At 46.3% G+C, this 21,847-nt stretch overlaps 1 protein-coding gene across 1 annotated transcript in view; it reads left to right on the top strand.

Moving 5' to 3' along the window:
* Window positions 1-6,036: 6,036 nt before the first annotated feature.
* Window positions 6,037-21,847, top strand: part of BICDL1 (BICD family like cargo adaptor 1) — a gene marked incomplete at both ends in the record, with an annotated part of 44,798 nt that continues 28,987 nt past the window's right edge. Inside the window, 2 exons of the mRNA XM_084217018.1 lie at window positions 6,037-6,357; window positions 10,984-11,199. Of these exons, the coding sequence (XP_084073144.1) occupies window positions 6,037-6,357; window positions 10,984-11,199 (537 nt within the window). The remainder of the gene's footprint in view (window positions 6,358-10,983; window positions 11,200-21,847) is intronic.

Below are 21,847 nucleotides of genomic sequence, written 5' to 3'. Positions count from 1 at the left end.
ATTCCTCATCCATGTAGAATGAGCTTTAGCTCACCAGGAGCAACTTAATTACTTCTGTTCAATGGTTTTCCACCCACATGTTTATCTAGTTCGTGCTCTTGGAAAGTGCTGAGGAAACAGCTCAGGGCATGAAAGGGGATTACTCTCATAGGTAATGGGTGCTGCAAAAGCTCCTCTGAAAGCTTCTGTGCTGCACATACCCAGGATGCCTCTCCCTGGGCAGGATGGTCTGGCTCCTAATGATGTGACAATGGAGCAGATCCTGCAGGGACATGAAGGTGCTGATATTTGCACCAAGGAGTGCAAATTAACAGCTCTAAGGATTAGTAATTACACAAATAAGTATACAGCTAATGAAAAACCCTGTTATCCTGTACTTTTTATTTCAAAATTTCTTGTTCCCAAGAAGTGAATCAGGCCTCTCTTCAGATAATTTATAGAATACCAGTTTCCATAACAACATAATTGCTCAATGAAGCAAAAATACCTGGCAGAGTTGCCATTATCGTGAAATAATTGACCACAACAGTGAGTGAAAGAGGCTGCATTAAACCCCACCATTGCTTTGTGTCAACATGGCCAATTACAATCCAGTAATGCCAGATCAAAGACCAGCATTCCTAAAACAAGTCATTACAAATCACAGCATATCCCTAAGAAGCAGAGCGAGAGCATAGTGAGCAAGTATTTTTCCCTACAACAAAGCACAAAGTCATGTCCAATCATTTAATGGTTGCAGAACTCCATGGCCCACACCATGACAGGTAATTTTAGGACCTAAGGGTTTGCTGTAAAGACATACAAGCAATAACAGCTCCCTCAGTTTGTGCCTTAATATGGGCAAAGGCACAAGCTACTTTTTAATTCTTAATAAGAGTGTTTGTTCCACAAAGGCTTGGCAAACATTGTCATGAGATAAGATTCAAGAGGGAGAACTCACACCCATTGCTGAAAACACCTAGTTCATTAAAAAACACAGCACCAGTCTAGATGTAGATGTACATCTCCCATGGAACCATTACATCTTTACTCCTGTGGGCTGCAGAAGCAGCCAGCCCATAGCAGGATTTGTGTGGGAGCACTCAGACCCAACACCTCTCACATGAGTGTTCAATGCCACTCTGTACATCCCCAGCCCAGCTCTCCTCTGCACCCTGTTGTGCTCAGCGTGCCCCTGAAATATTTTCTGTTTCTCTGCAGCTTCTCCAGCAGCTCTGAGTAGCTCCAGCAGTGTGTCACATGCTGTCTAAGGCACACTGCACTCCCAGCAGCTGGCACAAGGGTGTGTGAGGATGGGAGCCCTCTTGGCATAAGTGTTGGAAGGTCTTCCCACTAAGAAGGAGCCAGCCTGGATCCTGTGTCCAGACTCTCCCTGGATCATGGTAAGCCCAGAAGGAGCCTCGGGTGCAAGGCAGCATGTGTGTCAGATCAGGGCCAGCTGTGAACCAAAGCCAAATCTTTAGTGGGGTATCCCAAATAGATCAAGCTGTCCTGAAATATTGGCCATGCAACTCCTCCAGGTCTAGAGTAGTTCTGCTTGTTCCTGGCACTGTCAGTTTTGTTTTGGAGAGACTGTTACAGAATGCTTCCAAACTTCACAATTCACAGAGACTAACACCTATAGTACAAAATAGTTACATCTCTAACTCCTATGTTCCCTATTACAAGTCAAACTATTCTCCTGTTCTTTTCCCTTTGCACCCCTTGTTCCTTACACAGAGGCAAGGTGAGCACAGTGTTGGTTCTATCCTTGGGCACTTCTGAGTCATCCATGCTTTACCCCCTTAGCAGTCAAGGGATGTTTCCCCTGACTTCAATGCCATGAGTCACCATGGTGGATGAGTGGTCTTTCTGTTCTACCTGATGTGATATTGATAACCCTGGGAAAAAACAAACTAATCAGAAACTCTGTGGAGAATAATAAGCCTTGAGAAAAATCAGGATGGTCTTTTATTTTACTACATCTTGCTAGGCTAACACTCATAACAGTTTTCTTTCCCTTCTTAAAACTCTCCAGAGTTTAACAATAAATCTCTGGTTTTTTCACCCTTACCAAGCTCTGCAAACACACCTTCCCATCCTGTATTTCCTCTACTCAGCATCAGGGAAAAGCTGGACACACACATACTGGATAGCTTTGGACATTACAGAAGCAAAGAGAAAGAAAGGTCACATATGAGTCTTATCTCTGGCTTTACAGTTCTGGCCTGTTTTGCAAGCAAGACACAGATGGCCTTTAATTATTCATTAGGGTAACTTCGAACTCTCTGAGGCTGCCTGCACCTCTTTCAGCAGAGGAGGCTGTGGCTGTAACACCTCGGCACAGAGGTACACAAACAACCAGAAAAAGTAAGATATTTGTCAGAAATTAAGTGCAGAAAAACAGAGAGAAGAATAAAGCAATTCATCATTTAGAAAGGGGGGAGTGGGGCAGGGAGGGAGAGAGAAAGAGTGAGAGAGAATGGCAAAAGAAACCTGATAGCTTGTGTTGCCTCCCTTGGAAGTCTGTCAGCCCACTGGCAGGAAGATTAAGGATGTTGATGGGAATTCCTTTCTCACCACAGTCGGCTTTAAAAGCACAGGACAATAACCTACTTTTACAGGTCTGCCTGTGGCTTTCCCACAACACATCTTTTTCTCCCCTTACTCTAAACAAAAAAGGATGATCTCTTGCAGTGCCTGCTATCTGAGTGCTGCCCTTACAGCTGAGGTGAAGGTATTGATTGAAGCACTTGGACATTTATTGGATTTGCAGCTTTTCTGATGTGTGAAAAATGCTTTGTCCTACTTAAGTCATACAGTCCTACATGTTCCAGCATTTGTTGGTGTAACCACCAAAGGTCCAGACCCTCTGCCACACTTCCTTTGTGAACAAACCAACCAGTGAAATCCCTGCAAGGCAGAATACGGATTTCAAAGCATCAGATTTAACAATATACTTGACACTGGGCTTGAAGAGCCTGCACAGCTTAGAGTTCACCTCCCCTTGACCCTCTGGGAAGGACAATACCCACTGCTGTATCCACAGCTTAAGCTGGATTGCCTGTTTCAGTATTTTGCTCTTTTAGGAACCTGTTTAGCAGGGGGAATTTGCACTGGCAGGTTGCCCTGGATGGCTCCTTGAATCAAGTTCTCCAACCCTGCCCATGGCTCATTTACTGGATTCAGTACTTGTGAGATGGGGAAAAGCAAGAAGGAAAAAAAAAAACTTAGAGGCAAGGTCAGTGCCACCCTTTTGACCCATAAGAATAGAACCTTTTGCTTTCTAGTTTATACAGATCTGCAAGATTTGATCTGAGCAAGGAAAGAATGATTGACCCTCTTACAAAGACTCTTACACCACTCTCTTACACCTATGCTTCATTTTCACCCTTGTTTGCTAATATCACAAAGAAGGCAATGTGTCTTGGGCAAGGTGACATTTCTGTGCTGTGTGATGACATCACTGGCATCAGTCACCTGCTCTTGGTTCTCTGTGTGCTTGAGTCAGTCTGGCCTTTTTGCATTTTCAGAAAGGGCCATCCCTGGAGTGATTTCCAGGCTGAAATATCATTTGTTCTGTACACACAGGAACCTTCTGTGTTGCAAGAGCGTCAGCTCTTGAAATGCCTGATCTAAATCTCCACAAGAGCTACTCACTATTGCAGTACCTGAGGAGTGAAGTCTCACATCAGCCTTCAGCAGTGCAATTAAAACAAAACAACCTCATGTTTGACTTGTTTCCAATAACTGGTTCTTCTATTTTCTGGGCTGAGGCTCTCCAAAGGAAATAACCAAGCTGAAGCAGGGCAAGAAGAGCAGAAATGGGAGTTGTGTGTCACTTACAGGCAGCAACTGTCCCAGCTCTCAGCTGAAATACATTTTAGGATCCTAATAGACAATGCCACCATTTCATGCATTGTTATATTCTTAACAGTTTTTCATAGGTATTTGATTGGGATGACACATACAAAATCAAATACTAATAAAGTAGCATACAAAGGAGTTTTAGAAGCAGTAACATACCATATTTCTAAAAAGCCAAACCAATAATTAAATTCACAGGACAATGGATTTTTAATTTTTTTTTAAGTGGAAGTCAATAATATGTTGTGCTATAAACAAAGCTTTAATCCAGGGTTGCTCCAGATAACACAGTTATGTTTTGCAGTCAATAGTCCCCAAAAGAACATTAAGCTTATATAGAGGCCTGACTAAGATGATGGCATATTCACAATACATTTCACTGATTTATATGTGCTTTTCCCTCTCCATCCAAGCAATAGATTTTCTTCATCCCTCTCCTAACAGATGCAGCAATGGAGTTTGTTTCAGGCTTTGTTTGGGAGATTAAAACCATCTCAGTATAATCTCTTTTTGTTTTATACACTGAAGGAAGCATTAGAGATGAAAATTGATGCCACAATGGATTTCATTAATCACACCAGGAGGCTTGGTTTGTTGTAGTAGGCACTTCCAGCAGAAGGTGCTCACAATCAGTTTAAATATTAAACGCCCTCCTGTGTTTAAATAGAGATGATCAAATCTGTGCAATCACAGCTCCTCTTGGGACAGGGGTTCTTTTAAAAGGGCCAATATTGTCCAAACCGTCTCACCTTATGGTCAATCCCTCTTTCCAGCAATGTAAGCGTCTGTGGAACTGCAAGGACAAAAGGACTGGAAAAGTCAGTGCCTGGGGGAATTGCTGTGACATAAAGGAGGTGTCACCTCTGGGTCACCAGCAAAAAGGAAATCACAGTGGTCATAAGAGCCAACAGTTACCGTGCTGGGACAGGTGCTGGCAGCACGAGGCACCAGTCTGCCTGGTCCCTGGAGAGTAGGTGCTCACATATCAAAAAGCAGCACTGCTGTTAACTGATGCTGCCAAGAAAAAGGCCAAGGATCAACAGGTCCCCCAAGCTGGGCTGTTGGGGTGTATCCCCACGAAAGGCCAAGTCCCAGTGGCAGATGGCCAGAGGGAAGTTTGCATTCCCACAATTCATGTTCTAACTGTTAGGAATAATCAGCAGCTCTCCAGGGCCCTGGGTCTGATGCCAGGCAGAAGCCAGCCCTGTTTGAAAACTGCGTCATTCACCAACTGTCCCAGCCAAAAACACCCTTGGACTGATGTGTTGGGGCTGTTGCATACAGATGAACATAGTCTAAGTGAAGGAAAGCAAAGCAAGCCCCAAGAAAGCAGTGTACAAAGAAAAAAAGCTGTGAAACTCATAATTCCTGTCTGCAGAATCTAGGAATCAAAAGCACAAGTTCCCTTTAAAATGTTTTTGTGCCATCACTGTTAAAGCCTTGCTTGAAATTAGAGTATAATCAGAAATTGAGGGAATGGGGTCATAACAAAGGTGACAATATACAGGTTTATGCTGCTGTATTCTGCCTCAGCCTCCCTCCTGTATTGGGATCTAAGGAGAGTAAAAAAATCAACAAAACCAAAACTGAAACCCCAACCAGTCCTGCCCCTAATAAAGCGAATAAATGGTACTGGGAGCTGAACTGACTACAACTCCCAAAGTTCACTGAGGGTACCTTTAGGACAAATGTTACCCGAGAACATGCCAAACAATCTGAAATTGAAAGCAAGCCCCGGTGGCTGTTGGAAGCTGTAGTCAGCTCTCCGGGGTGAACTACTGAGCACAAAGATCCCGAGAGCTGCTCTGGCAACCGAAAGAGTCCCGCTAGAGCTCTGGGGGAGCGGGCAGCGAGCGGGGAGAACGCGCTGTGCCCCTCGGGGGTGCCAAGTTCCCTCCTGGGACTTCCCCAATGTTTTGGGGGGATTTTTGGCCCGGGCCTGCGGCAGAAGGGACGAGACCTGCCCGCGGCGGCCGGGGCCAGCAGGACCCGGTTTCCCCCGCGCCACCCGGCCCCGATGCCGCTGGCGGCGGCCGCGCCGGCGGCAGTGGCGGTGGCGGTGGCGATGCGCTGCCGGGGCCCGGCGCCGGGGGGCGGGGGCCGGGGGCGGCGGCGCTCCCCGCCCAGCCGCCGCAGCCGCGGGCCGGGCGCGGGGGGCGCAGCGGAGCGGCGGCGGCGGCGCGCAGGGCCATGTCGGCGCCGTGCCTGCGCCTGCCCGCCGCCGGGTCAGCACCGGCGGAGGCGGACAGCGCCGGCGGCATGGAGCCGCCCGGGGCCGCCGCCCTGGAGCTGGCCCTGGAGGAGGAGCTGGCGCTGCTGGCCGCCGCCGGGGAGCCGCCGGAGCCGCCGCCCGCCGCCGCCGCCCGCGACCCCGAGCTGCTCTCGCTGATCCGGCAGAAGGAGAAGGACCTGGTGCTGGCGGCGCGACTGGGCAAGGCGCTGCTGGAGCGCAACCAGGACATGAGCCGGCAGTACGAGAGGATGCACAAGGAGCTCACCGACAAGCTGGAGGTGAGGCCCCGCCGCGCTCCGCCCGGCCCGCGGGTTCTCCCCGCGCAGCGCGGCCCCTTCGCCGGCGAGCGCCGGGGGCGGGCGGCGGGCGCGGGCCCGGCCGAGCAGCCCACGGGAATCGCTGTGGCCGTGACGGGGAAGAAAGGGTCTGAGCAATGCCTGCGAGGCCTGAGGGAGGCAAAGCTGTCGTTCTCCCCGCTCCTCCCGGCCGAGAGCCGGCATGTGAGGCCGGGGCCGGGCTGCAGCACCGCGCTCCGGAGGCTCCTGGGGGGCTGTTCTGCCTCAGGACCACCTGGGAGAGGTGTGCGCGGCTCATCTCGCCGCAGTAATACCTCGGAAGTTAAATTTGCACAGCAGGTACTGAGCTACAGAGCATATGTGACCCTTATGCTTAAGCTGTTGCAGCTAAGGCTTTAGGCATGGCAGGAGATAAGCCCTAATGATACATCGCTGTTAGCTGTCTGCTCTAAAAAATACCTACAGGTATCTGGAGAGAGCTGTTTGCCAGGAACTCGGGGGACTGAGCTATTTATTGATTTTTTAAGATAAAATAGAGCTATTACAAAGAAAAGGACTTGTGCAAGCAGTTTTGGTTTGGTTTTTTTTTTTTGGATCGACTCTCTTGCACAATTGTGAGAGAACCACTATTTTTCACTCTTCCTCATAGGTATTCTTGAAACTGTATTTCTTCCAATAAGTAATACTGCTTAGAAGGCTGAGGAAAGCCTCTCTCACCTTTCTGGAGAGAGTTTGAACAGTGCTGGATTAACATTCACATTTCAAGTCAGCCTAGACCAGCTCTTTCAGCACAGTCCTGCATATTCCTGTATTCCTTCCTCACATTAACATTTCTCAAGTTCAAGAGGATTTGTGAAATTACTGTATGCCCATTGTTCTCCTGACAAAAATTCCTCTCTCTTATTAAGCTTGTCATTTACCTCAGCTGATCCCTTCCTTTTTGCAAGGGAATCTCTCTGCCTTTGCTATTTTAATAAAAAAATAGTGAAGGTGACATTTGCTCAAATTGTTGCTTAGTGTCTCTGTTTATCAGATGAGAATTTCCCAGAGTATTAAAATTTGCCAGAGTGAATGTTTCCAGGTTGATCTTTAAGAACAGACAAATGTGATGTTGTGCTGACATGGTTTTCCTTAGGAGTTGGAGTAGAACCTTTCCCACCATTAAAGGAAAAATGCACAAGTTTAGGTACCCAGCGAGCTGCCTTTTAGGGAGTTCAGGAGCCTCAAATACCACTCACTGCTTGCAAAATGTCGAGGTGAAAAGGAGAGGGGAGAAACTACGACTTTATAGTATTTTAAATAACATCCCACAAATGTTTACCTCTGCTCTCACAGGCCCATTCAGAAAGAAAATGAAGAGATTGTAAACACAACCGACTGTTTACATATTTTCATCCCGTTACTATCACCCTAACTTCCCAGTGGAATAACAGATTGCTATTTTCCAGGCTACCCATTTGAGAGGAGTGAGTGTTATCTACTTTAGGGTCATTTTTTTTCCACTGGGTTTGGCAAATTTAACCCAGTGCTGCTTCACACAAAAAATCAAATTTCAACATTAATCTTCTAAAACACAAGCTTGATAATCCCAGCCTCTGCAGATTAAATCTCGGCCTCCTCCTGTTGCCACTGAAGTGAATAAAATTTCACAGTAAGCTTTTTTATTTCAGAGGAGCAGAGAGGAGAGACCCACAGCTGTTCCCTCCTTCCCTATGCTAAGAACTTTCTGATGGTGACACGAAGCAAAGTCTCAGATGAGATCCTTGCTGACAACCTGATATAATGATGTTTAGCACTTAAAAGGAGATATTTTGTCCCAGTTCACAGTTCAGAATTGGTTACCAGAGCTCAGTGAAGCCTCTCCATTTCAATAGCCAAGGTCCTGGTCTGCTCGTTGGGTGCTTTGCCTCAATATTAAATATGTTCTAGTTTTGTGGGTTCATTGCTGAGGTACAGCATTCCTGCCATACACCTACTCTGGCAAACCTTTCACTTCACAGCCTGAATTTAAATTCATTTCTAATCATGAAATTGAAGTTCTGTAATAAATTCTGATATGTGATCCTAGACAGCTTTATCCTCTCTAAGGGATTAAAACAGTTAATAATGCTGTTCCTCTGACACAGAGGAGCCTGCTGTGTCCAAGCATTTTACAGTATGAACCCTCTTTATCAGCTGGGAAACTCCCCTTTGCTTTCATCTCTTCAGATGAGGACCAGCCCAGCTCAGTTAAGTTGAAGAGAAGCTGTTTTCAGAAGAAAACATCTTCTAGAAAGCAGTTCTGTTTAAAAATCAATGAGCAGCTGGTGAATGGAGAGACACTCAGGAAACAAGAAACTCCCCTACTGAGGCCAGCAGTTTGCCCTATCAGCACTACGTGCAGAAATCCCCTCTCCAGACCTGCAGCCCTGCAGGTGCTGGGGTGAGGGCAGGCCAGGAGAGACGGCTGCTGACAGAAGCAGGAGGGACCAGTCAACACATCTCATCTGGGTTCTCCTCTTTGCAACAGCCTCTCTGTGCCCCACTGCTCTGTTCTGGTTTCTCTGTCACAACAGAATAAACTTCATATTCTTCACCTTCTTCTAATGCCAGCCTTTGTGATGGCCATTTACTGGGGCTCTGTGTAGTGGCAATTTTCTTTTGCAGTGAAAAACTAAAGTGCTTTTTAAATGATTGACAAGGCTTATCAGTGGCTTCTAAATCACATTTGGGTGTCTGGGGCACTTCAGCTGCAGTGCTGCTTCTCAGCAGGCTGAAGTTCCACTTTCCATTTAGAGAAGGCCCTGGATCTTTCTAAACGTTGCCTAGCAGTGAAAGAGGCAGAGCTATAAAAGACAGAATTTTCAGTGTGCTGCTGAAAGTGAAATTGTGGCTGCTCCAGCCACACTTGGACTACAAACAAGATTTCTTTGCAATGGTTGTCATGGGCCAGGTGCTGGGAGCTCATGCCTACCTATTGCACTAAAATATTTCTATTACTGCTTAGCTCTCATTTGCAAGGATGCTCATTCTTTTAGTGTCTGAAACATGGGGAAATCCCCTACTATGGGCCACTGTTTTTAATCAACTTTCCCTCATATTTAAGGGTTTTTCGTGAAAGTCTGGAATTTGCAGAAGGATTTGAAGGGCACAAGCAACATGCTCCTACACTGAGCTGGAAGGAGCATAGGAAAGGATTTGGGGATCAGGTGAAGAAAGAGAAAACATGGCATCTGTGTGGCAGAGCAAAAAAAGGTGGAAGATTAGCAATACACAGGCCAGAAGCTGGAGAGGTACTGGAGGGTTTGACATTCAGACCTGCTCGGGAAGGTGACAGGGACCCTGCCAAGGAGGCTGTGTGTCATCAGCAATAGGCACCCAGGGGAAACAGCCCCCTCACAGCCTGTGTTTCTAACAAGCAATAAAAAGCCACTTCACATAAATGCAGTGCAATTTTCTTTTCCACCTAGCAGGTTTATTTTTCCCTCCTATCAGAAGTGCCATGGGAATTGTTCACTAGGGAACAATTCACCTGGGAGAAATAGGCAAGTGCTACCAGTGTTTGGCCCAGTGGGTTTCTGTTCTTTTCTAAGACACATTCCTTAAAGACTGGGGAATCTGATAGAGAGTGGCAGGAGATTATTCTGGGGATCAGAGGACAACCAACAAGGAGAGGACTCCCATTTTTCAGGTTTCCCTGCTGATCCTGGGACATGCCCATGTCCCCAATCTGTGACTTGTTCGGAAAGTGAATGTGTGTCTTCAGCCACCAAGGGAAATTCAAGCTTAGGGTTTTGGAGCAGGGATTCTTTCAAATGGGCACAACATAAATCTGCTTTGACCTGATTTGCAGCTCTGTTTCAATCAAGCCCTCATTTAACTGAGCCTGTGAAACATGCAAAAGTTTCATCAGATTTGTGCTGTCCCTCATTTTCCAGCCAATCCAAGGCAGAGCAGAGTCTCCAGAACTGAGAGTGGTTTCTAAGAAACCTGAACCCAGAACATGGATGTACCTAATGTCTATAGCAAGCAGTTCATTGCATCCATTGCCATTCCAGCGCAGGCTGCATCAAACAATGGAGTTACTGTGCACTATCAAACTCTCAGACAACTAATTAGGTCAGGAATAGAAGGAGCAAATGGATAGATGATTCAACTGTTGTTCATGGGACCCATATGACAACAAGGATGCCTCATCTACATTCCTCACCAACAGTAAGGGTGTATAGTTTGTGTATTTTGACTATAAAGGCAGTTTTAAAAAAAATTATACCAGTGACCACTGAAATATTGCTTTGGAGTTAAGCTGGGCTCTGCTAAATCAATTGCTCTGTCTGACCTATATATCTCGCCTATTGACATGCAACCTACTTCACTCTTTTGGCAGTTATTTCAGTAAAAATTCAATGTGCTGAACTCCAGTGGCCAAGGACAGGCCAACTGCTGGAAATAGAAAATGGCTTTAGTGCCAGTGACCTGCCCTGATGTGGAATTGTCATCTCCATGGCACTGTCACGCTCCAGCACCATCCTCTCTCCTGCACGAGGTTTTAGCCCTAGCATAGAGGAGGAAAAGGAGACTTTCACCTTTTTTCCCTCCCTTCCTAACCTCCTCTCCCCCATCATGTAGCACCTGGAGCAAGAGAAGCACGAGCTGCGGCGGCGATTTGAGAACAAGGAGGGCGAGTGGGAAGGAAGAGTGTCAGAGCTGGAGAGCGACGTGAAGCAGCTGCAGGACGAGCTGGAGAAGCAGCAGGTGCACCTGCGCGAGGCCGACCGCGAGAAGACGCGCGCTGTCCAGGAACTCTCCGAGCAGAACCAAAGACTCCTGGACCAGCTCAGCAGGGTGAGTCAGATGGGTGGCACAGCTGGGCACGGGACAGGGTCACAGCTCTGCTGTCATCCCCCTCTGGGGCAGAGGAGTGGGAAAGCTCCAACTTCCAGGGAAACAAAGGGTTCTGCCTCTGGTCATGTTACACAGATAAGACATGCTGCCTTTAAACTGGTTTTACACCTCTAAGGAGTGATGCATTTCTTTGGCAAAACAGTCGTGTTTCTGGGTTGAGTGGTCATTTACTGCATAGTTGTCTCTCTCAACTGTTTTTGTATCTAGAACTGATTTAGAAAATCTGTTTCTAATTTACTAATAGGCTGAACAAATGTAGCATGCAAGAAGAAGGCTAATCTGCAAGAGTGGGTGAAAGGCTTTTTGCAGGCCTTTTTTTTTTTTGAGATACATTGGCTGTAATGTTGTAGAATTGAACATACCATGTCATTCTCAGATGGTGTGTCACTACAGATAACTTTGCCATGGTTAGATGTGTGAGAACCTACTGAAATTCCTTGGAATGCCATGTTTCATCAAAGAGCTTAACTTGCCTCTGAATGAAAGAGGATTTATAGTGAGGCTGCTACAAATCAGCCTAATTGACTGAATACTTGCAGCATGAGTTTCTTTCTGACAGCAAAAGACTTAACAGTTTCTGCCTCCTTCCCACAGAAGCTAACCTGTCTTCTGGAATTAAGAGCCTTGATTTTTTTCCTCCCCACTGGACAGTTAGTACAAACCATAATTTTAATGCTTGAGAACACAGTTACTCCAGCAGACGAAAGCATTTGCTTGTTATCAGTTGCTTATTCCCAAAATAGCACAGAACAAAAACACACACACAGATTCAGGCTGAAGAGGCCCACCTTGTGCTGTAAGAACATCCCTCAGACTAAATTCTGTCAGAACTGAGTCTCTGGGGCTGACACAGGGATTTTGCCAATGGGAGGGTGGACAGCTCAACCACAACACGAGGATCAGAGGACTCTGAAGAGGGCCACAGGTCTTGACTCAAGCTGTGTATGCAGTTGTCCTGGGCCTCTGGAGGTGAGAGGAGCTAGTGTTGGGTATGACATTCTGTACTGACACTTGAGGAAATCATTCCTCATTCCACTGCAGATTTTCTTGTCAAAGATTAAAATTCCAATTTGGTTAACTAACTTAAAAAAAACAAAAAAAACCAAAAACCCCAAGAAGACCTCATCTTCCTTAGCTCAGGAATGCTGCTAAGTTTCTCTGTGTTTTTAAGGCAATGTGTCCCAAGTGAGCTACAGATTTTTCACCTTTTCTCTGGACAGAGCATATTCCACATACACCATGGATGAGGGTTTCCACCCAAGATTCTACAAGCCCTGTGTTGTGTCAGGTTTCTTATCCAGGGCTAAGAACTTGGCTCCTTCTGTGTATGTATGATTTCTGTCACTGGCTGGGGAATGTAAGATTTGTTATTGTCCCAGCATAAGCATAAACTGGAAGAACAGACTAGAAGGTAGGAGAGGCAAACCAGACAGCTTGTTTTGAGCTTTTAAACCACATGGGATTATCCTCACATGATACTTGTGCTACAGGAACCTCTCACAGGCAGATGCTGAGAGATCCACTCCACATAGCCTTGTCAGAGGAACCACCAAGTTTATCAGCATGTGGTGTCCAAGCACGGGTTTTGCTCCCTTAACTCCCTATTAGTGCCAGAAATGGTCTTCACTGACCCACTTCAGAACTGCCACATTCAAAAATGCTGAGTATTGCTGCTGCCCTTCCCATTCCAGCCCAGCCCTGCTCCCAGCTTGGAGGACAGTTTTTTTCCAATGCAGATAAGCTCTGATAGAGACAGAGCTGATATTTGCCGAGGCACGATGCAGTGCTCATTGAGTTTGTCACCTGGCCAAAACTTGCCAGTAACTCAAATACAGCAGTGGGTATAGCAAGGGTGTAAACAGTCTTCCCACAGTCAGGAACACCTGGACAAATTGAAAGAGAGTAGGGAACAACTTGTTGGCATTCTCAGGGCTTTAGCTGATCCTTTTAAAATCTCAGCATTATATTAGCACTTGATTCCTGGCTGCTTAATATTCCATATTTGCTGCTCCATAGTGTATTTGCAGTCTCATGTGTCTGGTCTCTTATTCTGAAGAGGTTACACATGTAATCCCTAAGGCAGTGGCACTGCCTGAACCCTGCACCCATGTAGTTCTGGCTTCTGTTACCACTTAGACTTCCAATTAATAAAAAGGACAAATAAGGGCTGCATGGATGTGCTTGCCATAGGCTGGAGTCTCTCCTGGGATCATGAACTGAGCACTGGGGAGGAAAAGCCCTACAAAGAGGTGCTGTAACAGCTTCTATGATGTTTTAGGTGTTGCTGGTATCCTCCTTGCGTTCCTGGTTCTGCATTTGTGTCACCATGGGTTGTTTGGGAGCAGAGGGTTTTGAGAAGTCTGGGATAAGGTGATGAAAGCCTTATTCAGTGCCTCAAGTCTGCCCCATCCAACACTCTATATCCTGCTTCACTCACAGGACACAAAGACAGGCTTCTCTCTGGTAGAGTCATTCTACACTAGAAGCTCCTCAAATTTGAATTTCTACAGTTTTTAGCAATTAACACCTCGTGGCCCCACTTAACAACACTTGATCATCTCACTTCTGGAGAAGGTATCCCCTTGGTGCTAGGCTCTGTGTGTGGAATGACAGTCAGCCTCAGGAGCTGCCACCCCACATGGTCCTGCTTGTTTCTTCTGGATTCCCTGGGCTTCAGCCTCTTTTATCTCAAAGCAGGGCAGCAGGCACCATCTCCTCCGTCCTGCCCCTCCTCCTTCCTGCTGCTGCCATACTTTCACCAACTAATTAGTCCTTAGGACATTTTTTAAACTCTGCCTTCCCCAGAGATGAAAAGCCAACACATATTCACTTTGTCTAAACCTGGCACTAATGCCAACCAACCAAGCACACACACCCACACAAGGACAGCAAGGGGACCTGGAAAGCTCTATCTTGCAATTAATGCCTGGGACTGAAAAAATCCATCATCAGTTCCAGCAAAGACTGATAAGGAAAACTCGAGGATAGGAATTTTAAGTCTGTTCCAGTATCTAAAAATTAGCCTCTTGCCTCTATCACCAAGAGGCTAAAATAAGGTCCTTAAAAAGGTTTGAGGTCTTCCAATGAGGTGGTGATATAGGAGAACTTTAAATACCTAATAATAGTAAGTAGGCTATAAGGAACTTTGTCTCCTCTTGAAATACAGCCTTTGGTTCTCTGCTTTTAGCAGAACAAAGATACTGCCTGAGGTTAGAGCAGCATTAAACCTTGGGGAAAATTTGGTTGGCTGGACTGGGAGCACATAATGAAAGACATGATTGAAATGCCAAAGAGCAAGTTTAAGACCTCCACAGTATTTTTTAATTTGCTACATGATGATTAAAATCCCTTCTGCACATTGCTTTGATTTCCCTCCCCCTGCCTCAGCACAGCAGAGGGTGCAGGAGCTCTCAGCAGTGTGTCCACACCAAGCTAAATGCCAAGTTTACCAAGGAGAACTGTAGAGCTCCTCATGAGCAGTGTGCCAGGGTACAAACCACTCACCAGAACTGCTCAGAGCTAAAGTATGAGGCAAAGAACAGTTCTGCTGAGAAAGTCGAGGCTTGGGAATTATTACATGTTCTGTTTCCAGCTCCTTCAGTCTCTCCCATCTGTTTCAGTTCCCCACAAGGATAAAAAAAGAAAAAGAAAAACACAAAAAACACAATCCTATGCCTTCTGTCCTTTTATGGAGGAGTGTGTATAGGGAAAGGTCTCCTCTTACATGTGCCCACAGCAGGTAGCACAGCAAGAGTCCTGCCCCCACCTTTGGGCTTCTAGGAGTTACTAATACAAATAATAATAACAAGCAGTCATCTTCCTATAATGAGGTAACATATTACTACTTTGTCAGGAAGTGAATGAAAAAAGATTTCCACGCTGTTTCTGAGTGCCTTCACCAGATGGCTTTCCCACACATTTCCTGCTCCCCAGCTCTGGCTCCTGGAGCTGTTTGCTGCGTGTAGCTTGGGCGAGGCTCATCCTGCCCGGTTCAGCTGGGCTTCTTTTATGGCTCATGGAGCACCGGGAACGATTTCACAATGTCAGGCTCAGGTAGTTTTTGCAATGCAAATCTGTTTCCCCGGGCAGTGGCAGAGTGTCATCTTGCACTGCTGAAACAGCTCCTTGTGTTTAGAGGGGGACGCTGGGCTGCTGTGGCATCCCTCAGAGGGGCCCTCAATCACCAACTCCTTAGATTCACTCAGCATCTAGAGCCAGCATGCTGCTACAAAGAATGAGGTGTTTCAGTCAATCCCTCTGCTACAGCAAGAACAGGAGCAACCAGCCCACAATTCTCCAAAGGAGGTATTATTTACTAACCACAAAACCTCCTTTCAGTAATATTTCAGTTGAAGTTTCTCACTTCATGCTCTAACATGCAGGATGTTAGAGAACTGGCAGGCACTGCCTAGCTTTGCTTTGAAAGAAACAGGTTTTTTATTTAAGAACAAGCTAACCATAATGTATTCTCTTTTCCAAATTTCTTGTATTTGAAATACATCCTTTTATGGTCAGGAACACCCAGGAGAGGCAGATCTGTTATCAGTTATTTATTTGAAGAGATTTTTCTGAATGGTTGGTTGCTGGGTCTGTCAGCATGGGAACAATGTTAGTTTTAAGAAATTCAGATTATTCACTGAAAAGAAAAGTTATTGGAAGAAGTGTGCTGGGCAAGATGCACTGCTTCTGCCATGCCAGACATTTGTAGCAATTGTACTATGAATTATGTCTTTAATTCCGTATTTTATCTATACAGGTGCTTAATGCAAGCCTCCTTATGTCTTGTTTATTAAGTTGTCTCCAATAGCCCAGCAGGGTCTATTGAGAGCTCCATCCTTAGCACAGAGGCAAGTCTGAATTTGAGTTCTGCTTCAGGGGGTTTATTTTTAACCTGACAAAGATTCTGAGTAAATCTGGGCTAAAGAAGAGTTTCTTTTACTATCCCTACATTTCAAGGTGTAGATCAACCACTACACTGAATTCTTTTTCATAAAAACTCTGCAGTTTTTGCTTTCCAAAGTGTTTACTGAACCTATTCATTGAGTAGCTTATTAGAGGGAACTCCTCAAGCACGGAGCCCTGAGTAGCAAATCTTCATCATCAGTGGTGATGAATTTGGACTGCATCACCACTGAGCAGTCCAAATTCAATGGAATGGGAGATTGCAGGAGAAAAGGCAGCGCTGCTTCCTGTTGAAGGGGCTGAAGGACCTACTTGTCATGGCAGCTTTGATGGGGCTGCTCATTGCTTGGGGCAAGGCAGACAGCCCTTGAGCACTGTTTTGAGCCAGGCATAAGGCACACTCGTGTCACACAGGCTGAAGTGAGAGGAAACAGACACCAGCACCAGAGAGAGCCAAACACTGATTCCAGCAAACCTCCCAGTAACCTCATTCCCCAGCTCCCCACCCCCCTGGAGCATCAGCAGATCCTCACGCCACATAGCCAGATCACTGATCACCCAGGGAATACTAATGAGAAAGGCTCCTTCTCTCCAGTTGCTTCTCCTCTAGCAGAGAGCACTTGTTAATAATTCAGCTTCATGCCACATCAGGCCTGGAGTGCTGAGGCTTTCCATGCTGAAGCTGTGAATACAGGACGTGACTGCAGCTGCGTGTTCTCGCCTGCAGAGTCCTTCAATGAAATGATTCAGTGCCCTAGAAGGTAATGGAGAAACACCTTGAGGTCACTGCTGAGTGGCACTTATCCTTCTGGGAGAACAAGGAGAGAGGCTCAACCCTTTGCTGAGAGTCAGTCCAAGCCTGCAGCACCCATTAACCCCATTTTGGGACACACAGAGCTTTGGGACCCAGGGACAGGGCCATCCGGACATCCAGGAATAAATACAGGAAGTGCCAAAGTAATTTCAGCAAACATGAGGGGCAGCACCCCTACAGAATTTGCCCAAGGATTTTGCACACATTCATTTCATGGAAGGTTTTTACCCTTGAGTCCTTTGGCCGATGAGCACTTACAGAATGGGCAGAAAGAGAATGGGCTGTAGTGATAGGACAAGGGGGAATGGGGACAAATTAAAAGAAGGGAAATTTAGGTTAAGTATTAGAAAGAAATTCTCTCCTGTGAGGGTGCTGAGACACTGGAGCAGGTTGCCCAGGGAGGTTGTGGCTGTCCCAGCCCTGGCATTGTTCAAAACCAGGTTGGACAGGGCTTGGAACAGCCTGGTCTAGTAGGAAAATTCCCTGCCTGTGGCAGGGGGAACTGGGACTAGATGATCTGTAAGGTCCATTCCAATCCCTTAACATTTCCATCCTTCTACGAAAGCTGTGCATGGAATAAAACAGGGGCTCGTGAATAGCAAAGCCCTCCCTAGGAAAAGGATTCAATTACTATTTAGATTAGAAAAAAAATGTTACTGCTAAGGCAGTGGAACTACACAAGTCACTGCTCCTGGGCAAAAGGATGGCGTCCCAGGGTCTGGGTGGGAGCCTCGTCCTCCTTTGGGGCAGCAGAGCATCCCCTCCGTCCCGGGGACCCCTCGCTGGCTGCTGGATGACAGCACGGCATGTCCCGGCTGGTGATGTTGCCGTGGCAACCGGGTGTGATTTCTCTGCTTGTAATGCCACGGCAGTCAGGGACACGCAGGGAGACGCACTTGTGACGTGCGAGGCGGGCGGGCGGTGGCCGCGGCCCGTCTGCCACCCCCGTGGGCTCGGCTCGCTGCCGGGACGTGTTCCCGCGTCGCCTCTGCATCCCCCGCGGGCCCCTCCCCACCTTTCCTCCTCTGCTCACGGCAATTTCCCCCCCAAAATCGCGCTGGAGCTGTACCAGCCCAAGGCAGCCTGTTGTCTGTACCATCCACAATGAGCTCCCGCGCCTGCTGGGACAGGCAAACATTTTATATGCTGGGTGAAAAGAGCCCCTCGTGAGCAGGTCAGGGAGCCCACGCAGTGACCCTGCCGGGGCTTGGCACAGAGCATTTCACGGGAGTCCAGAGTCGTACCTGGATGAGGCAGCAGAGGCTGCCCCGGCAGACATCACAGAGCCACACCTCCTGTCCCACCACCCCCCTTTCACTGGGCAGCACATCTGCAGCAATGAGTGGACAAATACACGTCGGTGTAAAGCCCCTGGTAGTCAGCCATACGCTGTTCTTCCCTGCACTTCATCTGAGCCCAGCTCATAGCCCAGCTTTCTCCTCTGGCAAGTGGTCCTAGAAGAGATTTCAAAAGTTCATGCAAGGCTTCTGTCTTGAGACATCAGCAGCACTTATCTGTGAACATCTGAAAGCCAGAATCCAACATAAAACTGAAGCTGAACTTGTCCTGGAGTAAGAAGATAAAATTCTGAATGAGTCCTTTCCTCCCCTCTGGGACTGCACTAAAAATTTTGAGTGGCTATTCTGTTTACATCCAGGTTGTTTATTGGAATTGTTTTATTATGCAGTAGCTCAGAGGTAGGAACACATGGGCAGAAGAAATTTTTTCAGAATATTTCTGCTTATTCACACTTGCTGTAAACACTTCCTCCAGGAGATTCTAGAAAGTAGGACACAGAAGGTGTTTGTATCCAGCCACTGCATTACTAGCTAGAACCAGAGACAAACATGATTGAAAGCTTTGCAAATAGCTACATAAGAAAAAAGCAATTAAAAGCATTTGATCTTTAAAGACCCATTCTGGGTTATAAAGTTTGCACACCTTATAATGAAAGTCTTCTCTTTTCAAGCAGGCTTGCTTTTTCTAAATGCAATTTAGTAGACAATAGTGCAAGAGGGAAGTCTCTTCTACACTGAGGGTTTTGCCAGCTGTATTGAGTGCTCAGATTACCCATTAAATCAGAGGCCTCTTGCGAAACAGCCAGGAGCTTAACCAGCATTTTGTTTAGAATGGCATTTAGCAGAACCCAGTTTATTTTGAGCAGAGATACAGGATCAGCAGGACACTCTTGTTGACTTCTGGTGGCCACAATGCAATACAGAGTTGGCTCGTGCTTGGCAGCACCACCACGGGGATGGGAAATGCCACCTCAAGACAGGGACACACCAGTATCCAGAGGCAAGGGGACAACAGAAAACAACTGATAAGTCAACAGATAACAACAATAAGTCAAGGGACCTGCATGTCAGAGCAACTGGAGTAAAAGGCTGCTCATAAGCAGCCCAAGGAAGCATTTCATTTGCAGGAGATACAGGCTGGCCTCACAACCTCGGTAGTTATCCTTCTGCTGAGGCTCAGTTCGGTAGATTCCAAGTCCTGCAACAGATTTCCATCATGGATAGGATCCCTGTCAGTGTTTGAGGGGGGACTGCTGAGGTCAGAAGTGTTGGGAACAATTCCATTAACTGTTCTCTCCCTCTCCGAGCTCTTCTTGCCTGGAAGGTTCTAATGTTAAAGCATGGAAAGAACATTTTTGAAAGGAGGGACTGCTTGGATAGTTTCAGCTGGGTTATGATTCTACCAAGGTTAGCACAGTAATGCAGATGTGTCGTACATGAAGGGCTTTCACAGAACAGGTACACTCTGTGCTGATGTTTGGGTAACTAAAGCGTCCAGCTCATTGGGTTTGCCCTTTAAATGGAATCCTTCAGTTCCTTTGCACTTCAGTGCACCAAAATAACAAAATTTAACCTTGTGATTGCTTTGTTCTCTACATCCTTTAAAGTCTGCTCCTAAATCCACTTCCAGACTTGGCACAGTTTTGTGGTGACAGGGGTGCTCTTAGAAAGCTGTTCCATTTGGCAGCTGTTTAGCCTGAGCTGTTCCTGGTTACTTGTTGAACAAAGCACCACTGTACTTGGCTGCCTACAAACTCAAATCCAGGAAAATTAAAGTCTTCTACAATTCAGGTGTAGACCAGCAGATTTGTCACTCACACCAGGACCATTAGACCGGTACAAACCTCAAGACTTGCTGGAGGGAAGGGTCTATATTTATAGAAGAGAGCCATAGTCCCAATTGCTTTTGCAGGTGAAGTGTTCAGGACAAAAACACCCACAAATTTCAAGAGAAGGCCTTTTGGAGAAGTACCTAAAGAGCTCTTCGTTGTTTTTTTACTTGGTTAGCAAGGGATTGGCATAGATTTTATTGCAACACCAGGAAACTGAGGCACTGACAGACTTTTCAATGTAAACCAATAAACAAGACCCTAGTGAATGAAAAATCTCCACTCAGGGAGAGTACTCAAGAGTTTGAGCTTTTCTCTTGATCTTAGAGAATGGCCATGAACTGGGGTGGGGCTTGTTGTTTGTTTTTAAGATGTGGAATTTAGTGCTCTATGTCCCACACTGACAGCATGACAGGGTAAAGCTAGTGCTCAGACATTACTCCTTGACCAAGTATAAACATTCTTTATTCTCCCTGTCCCTTACATGAATGGCCATGTGTATAAATTGCAGGATAAAAATTAGACTGATATTATAAAACCCCAAAAACAGCTGTAAGTCTGGCTGCATAGAAGAGATGGCCCAGGAACTCTACAAGGTCTCCATCAAAGGAGACTTTCCAGAAGTGGCCAAGCAGGCACCAGTCAGGGAGGGCTGGCCAATTTCTGCACTGATATAAGAAAAACTAGGCAAAGTTAAGTCTGAAAGAGACCTTCTGAGGTTTCCTTTTTATGCATGCAAGAGTTTGACTAACATCAGGTCATGTTTTCTTGCTTATTCATGAATACTAAAGAATGAGGCAGAGGAACCTGAGGGAATACTCACAAGGAATGTGTGATCTCAAAGGCTTTGGAACTGACTTGCATTTTAACTCTACATGGACATAAAGTAATGAAAGGGTGAAAACAAATGTGAACAGGCCATTATTCAAAATGTTAGAATAGACTCAGATTTTGTGGGAGTCATACTTTCAACAGATTTATGTTTAGAAGCCAAATGAGAAAGCCTGGAATGACCATGTTTGTTTAAAAGAGATCGTTGGTAGAATGTAGCAGTGTGATATTTGTCTAAATAACATCTATTGATCAGCTATGAAGTTGCACAGGGATTTGCCAACTCAAACTATTCCTGTAGGTTTGCCTCTATTCCAGAGAGATATATTTTCCTAGGCTTTATTGGATGTTGTACTTCACTTTTCACACAAATTCTCCCTAAATGTTGTGCTGCCTAGCCTTTATTTCACTCTCCACCTTAGCACAAGGAACCAGACTCTTAGTGAAGTCTAACTCATAAATATTTAAAGCTTTAAGGGGTCCAGGCAAATGCTTATGAAATTGATGATTTCATTAATGCCACCTCTTCCTGGGGCTTTCCTGTGCCTGAGGCACTGCTGCCATGGGCAGGCCCTCACCCTGCAGAGCTGCAGACAAGGAGGGGTCTCTGAGGCTTGGGCTGCTTTATCAGCAGAAGCTGCAATAAACCAGTTCAGGCATTATCCAATCCAGCAGCTCAGTTAATCTCTGCTTACCCAGATTAACTCTGGCATCACGAGACACAGCCCATCAGCTGCAGGCTGGCTCTCAGCATCTCCCTCCTTTCAAAGGAGTTCTTTGCATCAGGCATTTAAAACTTGGGAAATTCCTTCTGTCTTCCCATCCTTCTTAATCCTCTATCAAGAGACAGTATCAGAGACTAAGAAGGTCAAACTGGGGGAGAGGGAAGGAGACAGGCAGCTTTCTCCCTCACT

This window comes from Fringilla coelebs (genome assembly GCF_963513975.1).
Source record: "Fringilla coelebs genome assembly, chromosome: 17".
Classification (NCBI taxonomy): domain Eukaryota; kingdom Metazoa; phylum Chordata; class Aves; order Passeriformes; family Fringillidae; genus Fringilla; species Fringilla coelebs.
The sequence above is the reverse complement of the archived record's forward strand: the minus strand, read 5'-3'. Positions and strand labels throughout refer to the sequence as shown.